The sequence below is a fragment of the Chlorocebus sabaeus genome, chromosome 6 (genome assembly GCF_047675955.1).
Source record: "Chlorocebus sabaeus isolate Y175 chromosome 6, mChlSab1.0.hap1, whole genome shotgun sequence".
NCBI lineage: Eukaryota > Metazoa > Chordata > Mammalia > Primates > Cercopithecidae > Chlorocebus > Chlorocebus sabaeus.
In genome coordinates this window covers 62,376,447-62,393,475 of record NC_132909.1, presented here as the reverse complement: position 1 = coordinate 62,393,475, position 17,029 = coordinate 62,376,447, and the positions used below count along the sequence as shown (strand labels likewise).

Below are 17,029 nucleotides of genomic sequence, written 5' to 3'. Positions count from 1 at the left end.
CTGCTGCACTCCCACCTGAGTGGCAGCCAGGCTAACAATACTGCTGGGAGCACGTCTCCTCGAAGAAGAAGAAAACCCCTGGCAGGACGCGACATTCTGAACTGTGAGGACTTTTCGGGGGGACCAAAGTTTCTGAAGGTGGCAGTTTGTATCTCAGTCCCCATGGGGTCCGGAATTTGCCACAGAGCAGAAGGCGACAGGGAGCCACTGGATTCATGGGGGGGCTTTAACGTCGGACAGGTGCTTGCTCTAAGCTCCGACATAAGACGTCATGACCTCCCTGCGTTTCAAGGTCCACACATACCATGAACCACCTGTATAACTGTCAAGGATTTTCAGCTCATCGTCCAACATCTAGAGGAAGGTGCTTTCAAACATTTATAATAGATCAGGATGTGGACTAGGATGTTTTATCAATTAATTAATTGATTACAAAATGTAAATCTTTTAATCTGAAATAGAGCTGGAGAATTTAGCAGCGTAATACCAATTCCACGGGAGCCCCTAAGACCAGTTGCGCCATCTGCCTCTCGGTAAGCACTGCATGCGGCGTTTCCTTCCCAACACGGCGTTTCATTTCATTTAGCTGCTGTTCCATCAATTCATCATTCGAAAGTCATTTTGTCTTTAGAAAAACCATACTACTGGCCAGGTGCAGTGGCTCACACTTGTAATTCCAGCACTCTGGGCGGCTGGCAGGAGGATTGCTTGAGACCAGGAATTTGAGACCAACCTGGGCAACGTGGCAGAACCCCAGTCTCTATAAAAAAATATATAAAAATTAGCCAGGCGTGGTGGCGTGCATCTGTACTTCCAGCTACTCGGGAGTCAGGCCGGGGGTCGCTTGAGCCTGGGAGGTCGAGGCTGCAGTGAGCAGTGATTGCACCACAGCCAGACCCTGTCTCAAAAAAGAGAAACACCCACCCCTCCCAATGCATATTATTCCTTTTCTATTAGATATCTCAACTGCTGTACATACTGCTCAAAGTTAGGGCAAAAGTCTCTCATGTTATGTTGTGGACTCCCTGAGGTGCAGCCTGCGGTGTGGCCCCGGACTCAGGAAACCCCTGCAGGGAAGCTGCACTGCTTGTCCACGTGGGGGGTTTCCAGACAGATGAACACCTGCCGTGACACCCTCCTGTCCACACCCACCCTGCCCTGACCCCAGGCGAGGGCCATGGAATCACAGCTAAGTCTTCTTCACTCAGTCATCATCCATTCACTCACTGGGCGAATTCATTCATAAATCCCATTGCTGGAACCGAATAATTCCCAGTAACCTAAGCTTCCACCTGCTGTGCAATGCCCTCACCACACACTTGGCCTCGTCTGCTAATTCTTCCCGGGGATTTCCTATCCCTGTAACGCCATTAAAATGTCTAAACTAGGCTGCTTGCTTACAAAACAGCATTCAAAGTTAAAACAAACAAAACTAGGCTTAGATCCAACAAATCACAACTGTTCAAAACGAGGCCAACAAAATGCTGCAGCTCATTATGTCTCAGAAATGAGAAGTCAACAGGCGAAGGATGAGACCTGGGAGCTGTCCAGCTCCTGAAAATAGGCGGCGGGAGACGGAAGAACAGATTCCCTCACTGCAGGACAAAGTGCCTCTTCCTGTCGTAGGAGGCGGTCAGCACTTGAGAGCACTGGGGGCAGACAACCAGTCTGGGGCTCAACAAGCCTCTGGGAAGCGCCCAGACTGCACTGCTGAACCACCCCGGGGGCTCACAGACCCCAAATCCCCATCACCAACGCGGTCTAGAAGGTCGCAGGCCACACCACTGCCGTGTGAAGTCGAGGAAACGTTGCCTTCCTGTATCAAGTTCTAATAACTAACGTTAAAAGTTTAAATAATGTGGCCGGGCACAGTGCCTCATGTCTATAGTCCCAGCACTTTGGGAGGCCGAGGCGGGTGGATCACCTGGGATCAGGAGTTTGAGACCAGCCTGGCCAACATGGTGAAACCCTGTCTCCAATAAAAATACAAAAACTAGTCAGGCGAGGTGGCAGGCGCCTGTAGTCCCAGCTACTCAGGAGGCTGAGGCAGGAGAATCGCTTGAACCCAGGAGGTGGAGGTTGCAGTGAGCTGGGATCGTGCCATCCAGGCTGGGCAACAGAGCGAGACCCCTTCTCAAAAATAAATAAATAAATATTGTCCCACTAAAAGTAAAGGTAATGACATTTTGAACTTGGGACAGTTTTCTCAGGCAGAGTTTTCCTTTTGTGACTTAAGATAAAATTTTTCAAAGAGTAGCATCATGATACCCACATACACAGCACATAGACTTAACAGCCACTAATAGTTTGCCATGTTTGCTTCCTGTGTTTGTATTATGAAATATTATAAGTTTCAGACATCACAACATTTCAGTCCTAAATACTTCAGTATGCACCTCTAAAAAAAAGTAACCATGAAAGTGGGTGTGGTGGGCGCCTGTAGTCGCAGCTACTCAGGAGGCTGAGGCAGGAGGATCGCTTGAGCCTGGGAGGTCGAGGCTGCAGTGAGCAGTAACGGCACCACTGCACTCCAGTCTGGGCAACAGAATGAGACTCCATCTCTAAAAAACAAAGTACGTATGATTTCCTACAAAACCACAATCACATATTGTAGCTCACAAGCTCAAATAATTTCTGCCTCTTATCAAATACTCAGGAGTTTTGCAAAAACCAATTAACCTCAGAAGGTAAGAGAAATGCTGGGCCCCGAGGACATCGCCATGGAAAATGATATTTACATGGCTAAGAATCTGAGTTTCCTGTGAGAAACACCAGAAAAAAAATACCGTCCTTGTACAATGAGAGAAAATACTATTTTTTCCATAAAACCATAAGGGTGTGGGCAGTATAAACCTAAAATTAGGCACGAGAGCTTCCCCATAGCTCCATGTGGGTGGAGAAATGTGTCCTGACTCCCAGTGTGTCTGCGCTCCTGGTGCTGGGACCCTGTGAGAAGTCCTGTGCCTGACACTGCGTCCGGCTTTTCTCATCAGATGCAGACCAGTGCATGCGGGCTCCAGCCGGGCAGCACCCAAACAGCAAGAGGCCACTGGCTCCCAAAGCGGGGCCCTTCTGGCCTTTGAGGGCCCTCTGGTCAGCACAGCTCTTTCTTCTCTGCTCTCACAGGTGTGGTGCCCGTGGTCTTTCTGAAGCATTGAGACTCCCCCGGGCCCAGTCAAGGCCGACAGCTGGACTCAGCTGTGTCATCTCCCTCACGCCGAGCTTCCTCTGCTCCTTACTCTTCACTGGCTGTCCCGGCACGGCCACCTGCTCCCCAGCAAACCACACGAGTCATGTGCACTGTAGCTGCGTCCACAGACTTGCCCTCAATCCTCACTGTGGTCCTGGTCTTCAAGGCCATTGCACCTGGGAGGAGACCGAGGTGCTGGCTGGTGTCGGGGCACCTGGGTCTGTCCCGTTCGCTCCTGATCCAAGTGACTCTGTCTGCGGGGTCAGGCTGGGAACCTCTCCCCCATCCACTGCCAGTGGCTCACATTCTGAGCCCAGATACACCCTCGTAGTCTGCGTCCTGGGATACCTGAGCTCCTTGGCCCTGGGAAGCTTCAGTGTGACTTTCCTGGCCAGGAACTTGTCTGACACCTGCATGGCGCCAAGTCCCTGACGTTCAGCTAGAGTTCTGCAGTGTCTGGGTCACCTTCCTTCCTTCCTTCCTTCCCGTCCGCCAAGGGCAGGTATCCCCCATCTTGGCCCCTAGGGTGGGGCCCAGGCTGCATCTTTGCCCCCCAACGCCCCCCACCCAAGTGCTACATTACCCTCACCGTAGGCTAAGGCCTGATAGGAACACCCTGCGGGGGCTGGGGACTAAGATAGGTTCCAGGTACAAATGAAACGCTGGCAGATACCTAAGTCACCCACTGTACAAAAACAAATTTACCCTTTACTCTGCATCGAAAAAGTAAGCTCTGTGTGTTCTGTAATCATTTCAGGGAAACCGGCCCCTGAATTACCCGTTTCAGAAGCGCGGCCCCCAGGTGCACGGGGGTTGACATGAGCGGAGGGGAGGGCTTCGAGCCAGAGAGGCCAGCTTTGGGCCTAAAGGACACAGGGCTGGACGAACCTGTAGAAGGGGCTCAGAAGGGGGCTGAGGCGTCGGCTCCAGGCGAAAATCCTGTGTGTGATCCTTCAGGCCTGACAATAGGCTCTACCCGCGGACCCCCCAGGGATACCGTCCTCCACACCCAGACTCGGTGCCCAGCTGGTGCGAGGACTCAGGCCCTGGGTGGGTCCAGCCACGTGCCCACTCACGCCACGCTCAGCCCAAGTGCCTCCGTTCAGACGCCTCCACTAGGAGCCTGGGGCAGAGGCCTTCCAGTCCCTCCAGCGAGGCCTCCCCGGGGGAGGCTGGGCCCTTCCACCAGAGAGCCTTTTGTTTAGGGCCCTCTCCGCAGTGAAGTGACCCTCGTGTGGGTTGATCCACCTGACCCTTGACCCCAGCGCTGTGCTGGAGAAACGCAAGGGGCCGGGCTTCCATCTTCTCCCGTCACAGCAGGTGAGCCGAGCCCAGCAGGGGAGCCCTGTGATGTGAGGAGCGCAGTCCCAGAATGGCCATAAGCAACAGAGGCGCTGGGACCACTTGTCAAACAGGTGTCCTATTTTACTAAAAACCACATGTACATTACATTTTACAAAACAGCAACTATCCGATCTCTTGGACCCTTCCTTCATCCCATAAACAGAAGGGGATATTTGGGGACCGATGGGAACAGGTCCCCCTCCAAATGCTGAGGCTACCCGGTACCCCCAGACCCCTGGTCCAGGGCAGGGCAGGGGCAGCAGAGCCAGTTCACTGCTGCCATCACCCCAGGGTTCCTGGAGCCCGTCCAGAGCCCTCAGAGCCTAACCAGGGCCAGAGGGACCACCCGGTGGGCCTCAGCTGGACTCACAGCCGCTCCCTGCCTGGGCGGGGTCCGGCCTCAGGAGGAGGAGTGTGGGTACCCATAGTGGTTGTGGTCAGCCTCGCCCAGGGTCAACGTCAGTGACAGGCTGGGCTTCCGTTCCAGCTCCTCCTCCTTCGGACAGTGCTGTGGGGGTCGGGCTTTGAAGAAGTCTGAGATGTAGCGGACCTGGCAGAGCAGAGAGAGGTGAGAACGGGCAGGGGGCTGGCCAGGTACCAGGGACATGGGCATGAGCAGGAGGGGGATGAACAGGGTCCCAGGTGGGAGTGAGAGGCCTCGGTGGGCAATGAGACGAAAAGTGCCTGGGGTGGGAAGGGAGTGCTCTTGGTGGAGGACCAGTGGGGAGCACTTGGGAGCCGACAGGCCCAGGGAAGAACTGCAGTAGGGCCAGGGGTCCAGGGAAGGAGTCCCAGGGGAGGAATGGGGGATGCAGGGGGGTCCAGAGAAGGACTGCGGTTGGGGGGAAGGGGTCCCGGGGGAGAAATGGGGGCAGAAGGAGGGGTCCCAGGGAGGACTGACAGGGAGGAGGCCCAGGGAAGGACTCAGTGGGGCAAGGGTGCCCAGGGCAGGACGAGGGTTGGGTGGGGAGTGGTCTCTGGACAACACAGGGGATGGAGTTAGGGTTAGAAGCTCACAGTGAGGCCAGCCACCAGTGCCCCCTGCAGGAGTCCAACAAGGACATCGCTCCAGTGGTGTTTGTAATCAGACACGCGGGTGTAGCCCACATAGAGGGCAAAGGCCACCAGGAAGAACTGGACTGTGGGCCGCAGCAGCCGTGCCCACTTCCAACAGAGCCGCGCCTGCACATAGAGCTGGGTGGGGAGAGGACGCATTAGCCTGTGCGCCTGGCCGGCGCTCCCCTCCCACCGCACAGATGGCAGCACTGAGGCCTCAGGCAAACACCGGCCAGCCCAGGGCCTCCTGTTTTTATAAACAAATCAGTTAGCCCCCCATCACCACCACTACCCACCCATTTTACAGCTGGAAAAACTGAGGTCCAGGGAAGGGAGTGACTTAGCCATGGCTCCCCCGACAAGCAAGCCCCGGAAAAACAGACTCACCGCCAAGAACAGCATGCAGTACATCCCAAAGGAAGAGTGTCCCGAGTAGAAAGACAGCCTGAGGAAGGAGAAGGAGCAGGTGGCTCTCAGCATCTTCCAACCTCCCCCTTGTCCCCGCCCCTCCCACAGAAAGGAGGGTTCGACACGGAGGCTGCTGCTGTTAGATGTAGTCACATCCCAGTAGCAGAAACTGCTCCCCTTTTCTGTTCCAGTTATCTGATAATGGAATAAGCTCTGACTGGGGCTGTGGCATGAGATGCCTCATCCGTGAAGACCCTGAGGCCTGAACCCAAAACCCAGGGCAGACGATCGTGTCTGGCAAGCAGGCAACACCACAGTTTCGTTTTCACTGTGTTTCTTTTCAGGATTTTCTCCCATCTGCGGAACTGAGGGAAGACGTCTTTTTATATGAATTCAAGATTCAGTGAAGGACATCAATGAAAGACAGAAAATAGAGCAAGAGACTTCAAAAGTAATTTTGAAAAATGGCCGAAAAGTCACAATCAACTTTCTCGGAACTAACCGAAAGCTTGTGGCAACCAGAAGACTCGATCGAGACAAACCAGCCGAATCTCAGAACAAACAGCTTTGTGGTGTTTTAACTCATCCTGGTCCCTCTCCCACCGCCTAGACTGGTGGTGGCCTGAGGATAACAGACTAACAGACCACATGCCCCGCACAGATTCCAAGAACAGACTTTACGTGCAACTGTGGACGGGAGTATGGCTCAAGGGCTGGCCTCGATCTCACCTGCCTGGACGTTCTGCGGTGCTGAGGTACTACCTGGGGGACACCTGGAGGAAACATTCACAACACATTTATGATTCTCTGCTGCCTGGGGCCAGCGACAGCAGATGAGGCAAACAACAGACCAACCAAACAGAGCAGGGGGAAAGGCCAGGGAATAAAACGCTGTGGGCGATGAGGGCTTGGAACCTAGACCAGAGCCATGCAGGAGCTCAGGTGAGGCCTGCAAGGGCCCGAGGGCCCTCAGCGAAGCTCTCACGTCTGGCTGCCTTCAGGCTCTGCACACACAGGAAGCGAAAGCTAAGAGTTGAAAACATGCTGAACCATGGAAGGGCTGACCCCACATGCACACAGACCCTTCTACAAACTCTGGGAGGTTTTTGTGGGTTTCTTTGGTTCCAGATGTTGAAGGAAATCTCTGTCCTATCACGACCACGAGGCTAAAAGAACAGGAAGGAACGGCCCCGCGGGACAAAAATACAGACTTTACATTAAACAAATAACCACTGCAACAAACAGCAAGAACAAACCCGGGGAGGGGGTAGGATCATATTTCCAGAGTTGCTACATTATAATATTCTAAGCACCCAGTTTAAGACAAAACAAAACAGGTTGGGCACGGTGGCTCACACCTGTAATCCCAGGACTTTGGGAGGCCGAGGCGGGCAGATCACGAGGTCAAGAGATCGAGACCATCCTGGCCAACATGGAGAAACCGGGCGCGGTGGTGGGCGCCTGTAATCCCAGCTACTCGGGAGGCTGAGGCAGGAGATTTGCTTAAACCCGGGCAGGCGGAGGTCGCAGTGAGCCGAGATCGCGCCACGGCACTCCAGCCTGTGCGACAGAGCAAGACACCATCTCAAAAAAAAAAAAACAAAAAAAACTACAAGGCATGTAGAAAAACATAGGTGTGGCCAACAATACACAGGAAAAAAAAATCTATTAATAGACGTTGTCCCTCAGGACACCCAGATGTTGGACTTACTACGAACTTTCTTTCTTAAGAGAGGGCCTGACTTGAACTTCTGGGCTCCAGCGATCCTCCTGCCTCAGCCTCCCAAATAGCTGTGACAACAGGTGTGTGCCACCGAGCCTGGGTTCTAGACAAACACTTTTAGTTGGCCATTTAAAATACGTTCAAAGAAAAAAAGTAAAAATAAATAAATGAATAAAATGCTCAGAGAGCCAAAGGAATATGAGAACATTGTCTCATCCAATAGAGAATATCAAACAGAAGTTATAAAAGGAACAAAATAAAGATTTATCTGAAATGGAAAATCACGTGAGAGGGGCTCAGTAGCAGGTCTGAGGAAGCAGAAGAGACAGTGAACTTTAAAATAGGTCAATTGGCCGGGCGCGGTGGCTCACACCTCTCATCCTAGCACTTTGGGAGGCTGAGGCAGGCAGATCACGAGGTCAAGAGTTCGAGACCAGCCTGGCCAACAGAGTGAAACCCCATCTCTACTAAAAATACAAAAATTAGCCGGGCGCAGTGGCACACACCTGTAATCCCAGCTACTCGGGAGGCTGAGGCGGGAGAATCGCTTGAACCCAGGAGGCGGTGGTTACAGTGAACCAACATCACGCCACTGCACTCCAGCCTGGGTGACAGAGCAAGACTCCAACTCAAGAAAACAAAGAAAACAGGTCAATTAACAAAAAAAAGAAAAAAGGAAAAAAACAAAGAAAACAGGTCAATTAAGATTATTTGGCCGGGCGCGGTGGCTCACGCCTGTAATCCCAGCACTTTGGGAGGCCGAGGCAAGTGGATCACCTGAGGTCAGGAGTTTGAGACCAGCCTGGCCAACATGGTGAAACCCTGTCTCTGCTTAAAATACAAAAAATTAGCTGGACATGGTGGTACATACCTGTAATCCCAGTTACTTGGGAGGCTGAGACAGGAGAAGTGCTTGAACCCAGGAGGTGGAGGCTGCAGTGAGCCAAGATTGCACCACTGCACTCCAGCCTGGAAAACAGAGCCAGACTCTGCCTCAAATAAAGAGAATAAAAAAAAGAAAAAGATTTAGCCTGAACAGGCTCGGTGGCTCACACCTGTAATCCAGCACTTTGGGAGGCTGAGGCGGGAGGATTGCTTGAGCCCAGGCATTCGAGACCAGCCCGGGCAACATGGTGAGACCCTATTTCCACAAACAAATTTAAACACCAGCCAGATGTGGTGGTGTATGCCTGTAGTCCCAGCTACTTGGAAGGCAGAGGCGGGAGGATGGTTTGAGCCCAGGAACTCAAGTCCTGGGCTCAGATAGCAAGACCCCCATCTGTAAAAGAAAGAAAAAATTAAAAGCAAAACAAAAAACAGACAGTAATGAGGAACTGAAAAAAGAAGGAATAACCTAAGCAAACCTAAACAAAATGCCAGAGGTCCTTCCTTATCAGGAATCACATTGAATATAAATAAACTCTCCAATTAAAAGTCAAAGTTTACTTAAAAGCCTTAATTCAATAAAAAGATTAATAATAATAATAATAAAACACACACACACAAAGTAAAAAGTCAGAGATCTGGCTGGGTGCGGTGGCACACGTCTGTAATCCCGGCACTTTAAGAGGCCAAAGTGGGTGGATCGCTTGAGCTCAGGAGTTCAAGACCAGCCTTGGCAACATGGCAAAACCCCGTTTCTACCAAAAAAAATAAACAGTAGCTGGATGTGGTGGCACATGCCTGTAGTCCCAGCTACTCGGGAGGCTGAGGTGGGAAGATGGCTTGAGTCTGGGAGTCCGAGGCTGCAGTGAGCTGAGACCATTGCACTCCAGCCTGGGCAACAGAGTGAGCCTCTGTCTCAAAAAAAATCAGAGACTGGACAATACATTAAAAAACATGGCCCAATTTTATGCTAGGCATAAGACACTTACTTTACAGTCAGAGACATAAACGGGTTGAAAGTCCAAGAATGGGAAAAAAATATATTATAAGCAAACAGTAACAAAAAGAGAACCAGAAGAGCTATATGAGTATCAGACAAAATAGACATCAAGACAAAACTGAGACAAAACTCATATATATCATTCTATGATGATGAAATGGTCAATCTATCAAAAAGATATAACAATTACAAAGGTAAATATACTAAACAACAGAATCCCTAAATACATAAAGCAAAAACTGACAGAATGTTACAGCATGGATGAACTTCAAAAACACACAAGAATGCACTAATTTATGCAAAAACTAGCCGGGCGAGGTGGCGGGCGCCTGTAGTCCCAGCTACTCGGCAGGCTGAGGCAGGAGAATGGCGTGAACCCAGGAGGCAAAACACATTTTTTTTTTTTTTTAGTCTCATGCTCTCACCCAGACTGGAGTACGATGGCGTAATCTCGACTCACTATGACTTCTGCCTCCCAGGTTCAAGCGATTCTCTCCGGCCTCCCGAGTATCTGCGATTATAGGCATACGCCACCATGCACGGATAATTTTTGTATTTTAAGTAGAGACTGGGTTTCAGCATGTTGGCCAGGCTGGTCTTTAACACCCAACCTCAGGTGACCCACCCACCTCGGCCTCCCAAAGTTCTGGGATCACAGGTGTGAGCCACCTTGCCTGGCCCCCCTGACATTTTTTTAATTAGGAAAAGGAAAAGAGGGGCTGGTCGCGGTGGCTCACACCTGTAATCCCAGCACTTTGGGAGGCCGAGGTGGGTGGATCACGAGGTCAGGAGTTCAAGACCACAGTGACCAACATAGTGAAACCCTGTTTCTACTAAAAACACAAAAAAATTAGCCGGGGATGGTGGCGGGCACCTGTAATCCCAGCTACTGTGGAAGCTGAGGCAGGAGAATCGCTCGAACTTGGGAGGCGGAGGTTGTAGTGAGCCAAGATGGCACCACTGCACTCCAGCCTGGGCAACAGAGCGAGACTCTGTCTCAAAAAGAAAAAAAGAAAAGAAAAGAAAGAAAAAGAAAAAGAGACAAAAGACCACATTAGCGTATGATTCCATTTATATGAAACATTAAGAACAGGCAAATCCGCAGACAGAAAGCAGGACGGTGGTGGTCACGAGGCACTGGGGGAGGAGTGACAGCTAATGGGCACAAGGGTTCCTTTTCTTTTCTTTTCTCTTCTTTTCTTTCTTTTCTTTTTTTGAGACAAGGTCTCGCTGTGTCTCCCAGGCTGGAATACAGTGGCATGATCTTGGCTCACTGCAGCCTCTGCCTCCCGGGTTCAGGGGATCCTCCTGCCTCAGCCTCCACAGTCGCTGGGAGTGCAGTGCACCCCATCACGGGGCTGGGACTGCAGGGGCACCCCATCGTGGCTGCTAATGTTTTGATTCGTTGTAGAGACGGGGTTTTGCCATGTTCCCCAGGCTGTGGGGTTTCTTTTTGATGTGACAAAAATATTCTGGAATTAGGGCGAGGAGATGGCCGCACAACATTGTGAATGTACAAAAAATGAATTGTACACATGAAAATGGAAAAAACTGTGAATTTTATCTGACACAAATTTTATTTCAGTTTTTAAAAAGGACAACAATTAGGTGAAAAATTTAAGGACTTATCAGTAGAGATAGTAAGAAAGTAGTGTAGAGGCCGGGCGCGGTGGCTCACGCCTGTAATCCCAGCACTTTGGGAGGCCGAGGCGGGCGGATCACCAGGTCAAGAGTTCGAGACCAGCCTGGCCAACATGGCGAAACCCCGTCTCTACTAAAAATACAAAAATCAGCCCGGCACGGTGGCACACGCCTGTAATCCCAGCTACTAGGGGGGCTGAGGCAGGAAGATCTCTTGAACCTGGAAGGCGGAGGTTGCAGTGAGCTGAGATCCAGCCCGGGCAACAGAGCGAGACTCCATCTCAAAAAAAAAGATAGTGCAGAAAAGGGCAGAGTGTGAAATTTAGGGGAGACGGAGACAGAGCTTGCTCCCCTCTGCCTCCCAGTGTCTGCAGGGCCCACAGAACCCTGAGGTCTGGCTCCTGCCCGACCAGCTGCCTGCTGCCTCCCAGTGTCTTCACCTCCCATTCCCCCACCGAGTGAAGGCTGCCAGCTGCACCCACCTGGCCTCGGTGACGTCAGCAGGGTTTCCCCTGCACACTTTCTCCAGCTGCACATAGACCGAGCAGTTGACCCGGCTCCAGTCAGGGTCGCAGACGGCCAGGAAGTTGGGCCGCAGACGCCCGATCATGTACTTGGCCAGGTCTGTCAGAGACTGGCTCGCGGCAGCCCCGAACAGGAAGGCCCCCAGCACCTTGTAGACGGCAGCCACGTAGTTGTTGAAGTCGGAGCGAGAATAGAGCCGGTCTGTGTACACCAGGTAGGCTTCCCCAGCCGAGACCTGCAAGTGGGGCAGCTGAAGGGCCTTGGGCCCAGGTGGGGCAGCCGCAGGAACCCTCACTCCTCCCCACGGGCCCCCCCAAAGCTGCTGGAGAGCTGAGGACTCTAAAGGGGGCCCTATGACCCACAAGTACCACTCGGGGCAAGGCTGTGTCCCCCAGCCCCCCACAGACCTCCAGGGCAGGGCTGTGCCACCCCATCAGGCCCCCAGGGTAAAGCTGTGCCCACCCCGTCCCCGTCCCCGTCCCTCTGAGCCCCTCCTGCCTTACAAGGATGACGGTGGCCGTGGTGGTGACCCCAGCCATGAGCCCATGGGTGATGGTATCTGGACGGTAGGGGTACCGGATGGAGTCATCCGCGCAGTAAAATCCTCGCTTATACGGGGCGTTCACCAGCGTCAGGATAGCGAAGGGCAGGGAGGCTGGTGGGGAGGAAAAGCCTGGGAGCTGTGAGGTTCTCTCACCAGCTGGGCCTTGGGGCCCCACGCACCTGTCTTGGGGCCTTGGCCTGGAGGCCTCCCACCTCCACTCCCACCACACAGTAAGGAAGAGATTTTCCACAGCACGTGGGAGGCCCAAGTAACACACCGTTTCCCATCCCCCTCAGACAAACACAAACTCCCCAGGCCCCTCCCCTCACACCCTCACAGCCTCCTTTCTGCTGCTTGAACAAACCCAGCAAACACCCACCTCAGGGCCTTTGAACAGGCACTTCTCTCTGCACGAAATATCTTTTTCTTTTTTTTGAGACAAAGTCTCGCTCTGTCGCCCAGGCTGGAGTGCGGTGGCCGGATCTCGGCTCACTGCAAGCTCCGCTTCCTGGGTTCACGCCATTCTCCTGCCTCAGCCTCCCGTGTAGCTGGGATTACAGGCGCCTGCCACCTCGCCCGGCTAGTTTTTGTATTTTTTTTAGTAGAGACGGGGTTTCACCGTGTTCGCCAGGATGGTCTCGAGCTCCTGACCTCGTGATCCGCCCGTCTCGGCCTCCCAAAGTGCTGGGATTACAGGCTTGAGCCACCGCGCCCGGCCTTTGTTTTAATTTTTAAAAGTAGCGACAGGGGTCTCATGTTGACCAGGCTGGTCAAAAACTCCTGGGCTGGAGCGATCCTCCAGCATCAGCCTCCCAAAGTGCTGAGATTACAGGTGTGAGCCAATGTGCCGGGCCCCAAAGTAGTTCTAACTTACGTGCCAGGCCCCGGAGTAGCTCTGAGTAACTTCCACTCTCAGTTTCATCTCCCCTCCCGACCGTCCAGGCCAGCGTCACTCTCACAGAAGGAAAGGTTTGCTCTTTTTCCCTCTTCCACATGCAAATCCCATGTGGAATTATACAGTCACGGGTGGGACACTGACATTAATTCCCCATCCATCCACTGGCACCAGGAGGGGCCTGTCGTGTTCAGGGCACAGTCCCCGGACCCTGATCAGGGCCTGGCCAGAGCGGATGTTTAATAAACATCTGTTAAAATCAGGCGGGACTTATTTTAATCTAAAAACTGGCCAGAGAAGTCAGGAAAAAAACCAAGGAAGGGGCACAGCTGAGATGCCTTTGTTCACACACCTGCCCCTTCATCGATCCTCATGACAGGCCACGGGCCAGCCACGTGGTGACCAGGACAGACCCAGCTCTTTGATTCAGAGATCAAAGATACATTCAGGAGCCACTTATGGAAGGTGTTGCCATGGCACTGGGGCTCCTGGGGCCCTGCTGAGCTGTGGGTGGCCAGGGAAGCAGGAGTCAGCGACGGAGGACAGGGGCAGAGGGCAGCTCCCTATTCCACGGGGCAGGTGCACGACAAAGCCCGCATCGGCTACCCCAGAGACAAACCAAGGCAGGGCATCCTTTGGCCCAGCAGGGCAAGTACAAACGGGTGTGGCTCTTCTAAGTTCTGAATGTCAGCGGAGGGGCAGAGAACCTCACACTCTTCCCGACATGCTAACTTCAAGGGCCCTAGGACACCGTACACCTTCCATGCTGGCTAAGTCTGGGGAAATAATCCAGTGAAGAAAACAGAGGTCTGCCTCACAGAGCAAGAACGGTGGAGGGAATGCAGAATAGAATGGGCAGGCCGGGCACGGTGACTCACGCCTGTAATCCCAGCACTGTGGGAGGCCGAGGCGGGCGGATCACGAGGTCAAGAGATCAAGACCATTCTGGCCAACATGGTGAAACCCCATCTCTACTAAAAATACACAAATGATCTGGGCGTGGTGGCGTCCCAGCTCCTCGGGAGGCTGAGGCAGGACGATCGTTTGAACTCAGGACACGGAGGTTGCAGTGAGCGGAGATCGCGCCGCTGCACTCCAGCCTGGCGACGGAGCCAGACTCAAGAGAAAAAAAAAAAGAATGGGCAGCGCCGGGGCCTGGAGGCGGGACAGTGGCTGGAGGGGCAAGCACTGGGGCAGGACTGCGGAGAGAGCTGGGATGTAAGAACCTGGCTTCTGCCCCTGGGCAGGAGGGGCTGGAGCTGCTGTAAGGGAGATTGGCCTTGGAGGAGGCTCCTGCAGTTGCCCGCGGGGTGGAAAATCAGGGTTACAAGATGCTGAGAAGGGAGTCCAGCCCCTACCCACAGCTCTCCTGAGGCCGAGGCTCACACAGGTTAGCCTCCGTTTCCGACTTCCTTGCCCCAGCAACTCCAACTAGAGACTCAGATGGACGCCGGGCTTCCCCCTGCCTAGAAAGCTCTCCCTGGGGTCCCCAGAACAGACACCTTGTCTTCATGTAGCCCCCTGGGAGCCTTCCCGCCCTCACACTGCCCTCATGCCAGCATCTGGAACCTCAGTGTTGACTGAACTGTGATGTGCATGAGCTTCCAGGACGGAGGTGCACTTGGCCTGGCCACCACCCCTGGCACACAGCAGCTACACCCAACCCCATCCCGGCTGCACCTCCCGCTGCTGTGCGGCCTCCAGCAGGTGACTCAGCACCTCCCTCACAGGCTGTTGTAAGGGAAATGTTTTCGGTATTTGCATGTTGCTTAGTGACCGGTATACAGAAAGTGCCACCTAAATGTTTAAATAAATAACACCATAGGTGCTCGGGAAATGGCACCCGGGCTGGCAGACACCCCACAGGGACTTCTTGCTGTCACTGGCCCGCCCTAAAAAGGGTCTCCTCCGCGAGTGAGAGGACTTGGCCTCTGCTGTGAGATGACAGAGAAGCAGGAAACCCGCCGGCGGGGAGGACACCCCCAGGGATAGAATTCCGGGGCCATTGTCTGTTCAGCCCCAGAGCAAACACTCGGCCTTTGTTCCCGGGACCCTGCGGGAGGGGGGCCTCCCCCCACCTGCCCGCAAACCCGCCGGACAGGTTTGGTTCTCCCCGCACCCCCCCAACGCCGTCCCCCGAAGCCTGGGACCCAGACTTTATCTCCAAGTGTCGCCCCCGCCTGAGCCGGGAGAGCGGCTGGACCTCCCAGCACGTGCAGGGTTCGAATCCCACCGACGCACTGGGTGCCAGGGTCGAGGGAGCGCCCACCCCGGGGCGGAGGCGCGGACGTCCTGCCGGGGTAACCGGGCCGCACCCACCGCCCGGGCCCGCGGGGGTAACCGGGGCCGCCGCCCGCGTGAATCACCGCCCAGGCCGGGCGGGGCGGGAGGGGAGGCGCTCGCTGGGTCCCTCCGCGGCGCCTTCCTGCTGCGGGGGCGGGGGATGCTGGTCCCGGCTCCCCGGGCCTTTCGCGACCCCCAACCCCCGGGCCTGGGACGCGGGGACCCCGGGGCCTGGGAGGGCGCGCGGTGGGAGGTCTGGTCCTCGGAGGGACCCGGGCGTGCGGCCTCCCCGTTCCCTGCAAACTTGCGCGGAGCCGGGGGCGTGTCCGTCCCGGGAGGGTCCCCCCCACACCCGGGTCCCGCGGCTCTTACCGACCAGTAAGCACAGCACGTCGAGCAGCACGAAGACCCACCTCCGCTGCATGGTCCCCGCGACCCCCGACGCCGGTGCCGGTCCCAGCGCGTCCCGTCGCGTCGCGTCCCGGCCCGGCCGCGGGGTCACGTGGGTGCGGAGCCCGCCCCGCGCACAGGGGAGGGGAGGGGAGGGGAAGGGAGGGCCGGGGAGGGGAGGGGAGGGCAGGGGTGAGGAAGGGAATGGAGGGGAGCGGCGGGGAGGGCCGGGGAGGGTCTGGCCGGGGTGGGGAAGGGCGGGTATGGCAGGGGAGGGCAGGGGAGGGGAGCAGCGGGGAGGGCAGGGAAGGGGAGGGGAGGGCAGGGCAGGGGCGGGGCGGGGCGGGGAGGGGAGCGGCGGGCGGTGTGGCGGCCCCGGAGCGCGGACTCTGCCCCCGTCGGAGGCTGGAGGTTCCCGCGGGGCCCCGGGGACCTGGAGAAGGAAGACGCGGAGCCAGCGGCGGGACCGGCAGGGCCGCGGGGAGGGCGGGTCCCCGCACTTTCCTCCTCAGGAAGGGGCAGCCGCGCTGTGCACCCCGAACCCTCCGAAAGCAGAAGCACCTTCACGTGGAGGGCGACGTGGCTTCATTCGAGGCGTTTCTTTGCTCCTCACACGCGGAATCCTGCCCTGGCACGTGGGAAGCTCCCGTTCCTCGGGACCCACCTGGCCACGGAGCGGGTGTCCCCGCGCACCTGCCCTCCCGCTTCACAGAGGAACACAGGGGCGCCAGGAGCAGGGAACCCCAGGAAATGGCGCCGGGGTCTGTGCCCACCGGGTCCCGGGGAGCCCTGAGCTGACGCTGCCTGGGCATTGAGGGCACCCAAGCCAGGGAAACCGAGGCCCAAGGGGCCCACACTGAGTCCTTCCGGCTGGGACCACCCGGGAGGCCTCAGGAGTGTCAGACCCACGTTCCCGGAGTCCAGCCTTGACCTCTGCCACCCACGTTCCCGGAGTCCAGCCTTGACCTCTGCCACCCACGGTCACGAGTCCAGCCTTGACCTCTGCCACCCACGGTCACGAGTCCAGCCTTGACCTCTGCCACCCACGTTCCCGGAGTCCAGCCTTGACCTCTGCCACCCACGGTCACGAGTCCAGCCTTGACCTCTGCCACCCACGGTCACGTACTGGGAAGTGGCAGGGCTGA

General features: G+C 55.4%; 1 protein-coding gene across 2 annotated transcripts; it reads right to left on the bottom strand.

The window, feature by feature from the left end:
• Positions 1 to 4,594: 4,594 nt before the first annotated feature.
• Positions 4,595 to 16,021, bottom strand: PLPP2 (phospholipid phosphatase 2). Of its 2 annotated transcripts, none has more exons than XM_007994491.3 (6): positions 15,867 to 16,021; positions 12,276 to 12,427; positions 11,730 to 12,007; positions 5,978 to 6,035; positions 5,552 to 5,728; positions 4,595 to 5,084 (listed from the first exon to the last, which is right to left on the bottom strand). In XM_007994491.3, the coding sequence occupies exons 1-6, from the start codon at positions 15,916 to 15,918 to the stop codon at positions 4,935 to 4,937; spliced, it is 867 nt and encodes a 288-aa protein (XP_007992682.3). In that variant the 5' UTR covers positions 15,919 to 16,021; the 3' UTR covers positions 4,595 to 4,934. The 2 variants fall into 2 exon arrangements, with proteins under 2 accessions (XP_007992682.3, XP_007992683.3); XM_007994492.3 differs by having other exon boundaries at positions 15,908 to 15,997.
• Positions 16,022 to 17,029: the final 1,008 nt, after the last annotated feature.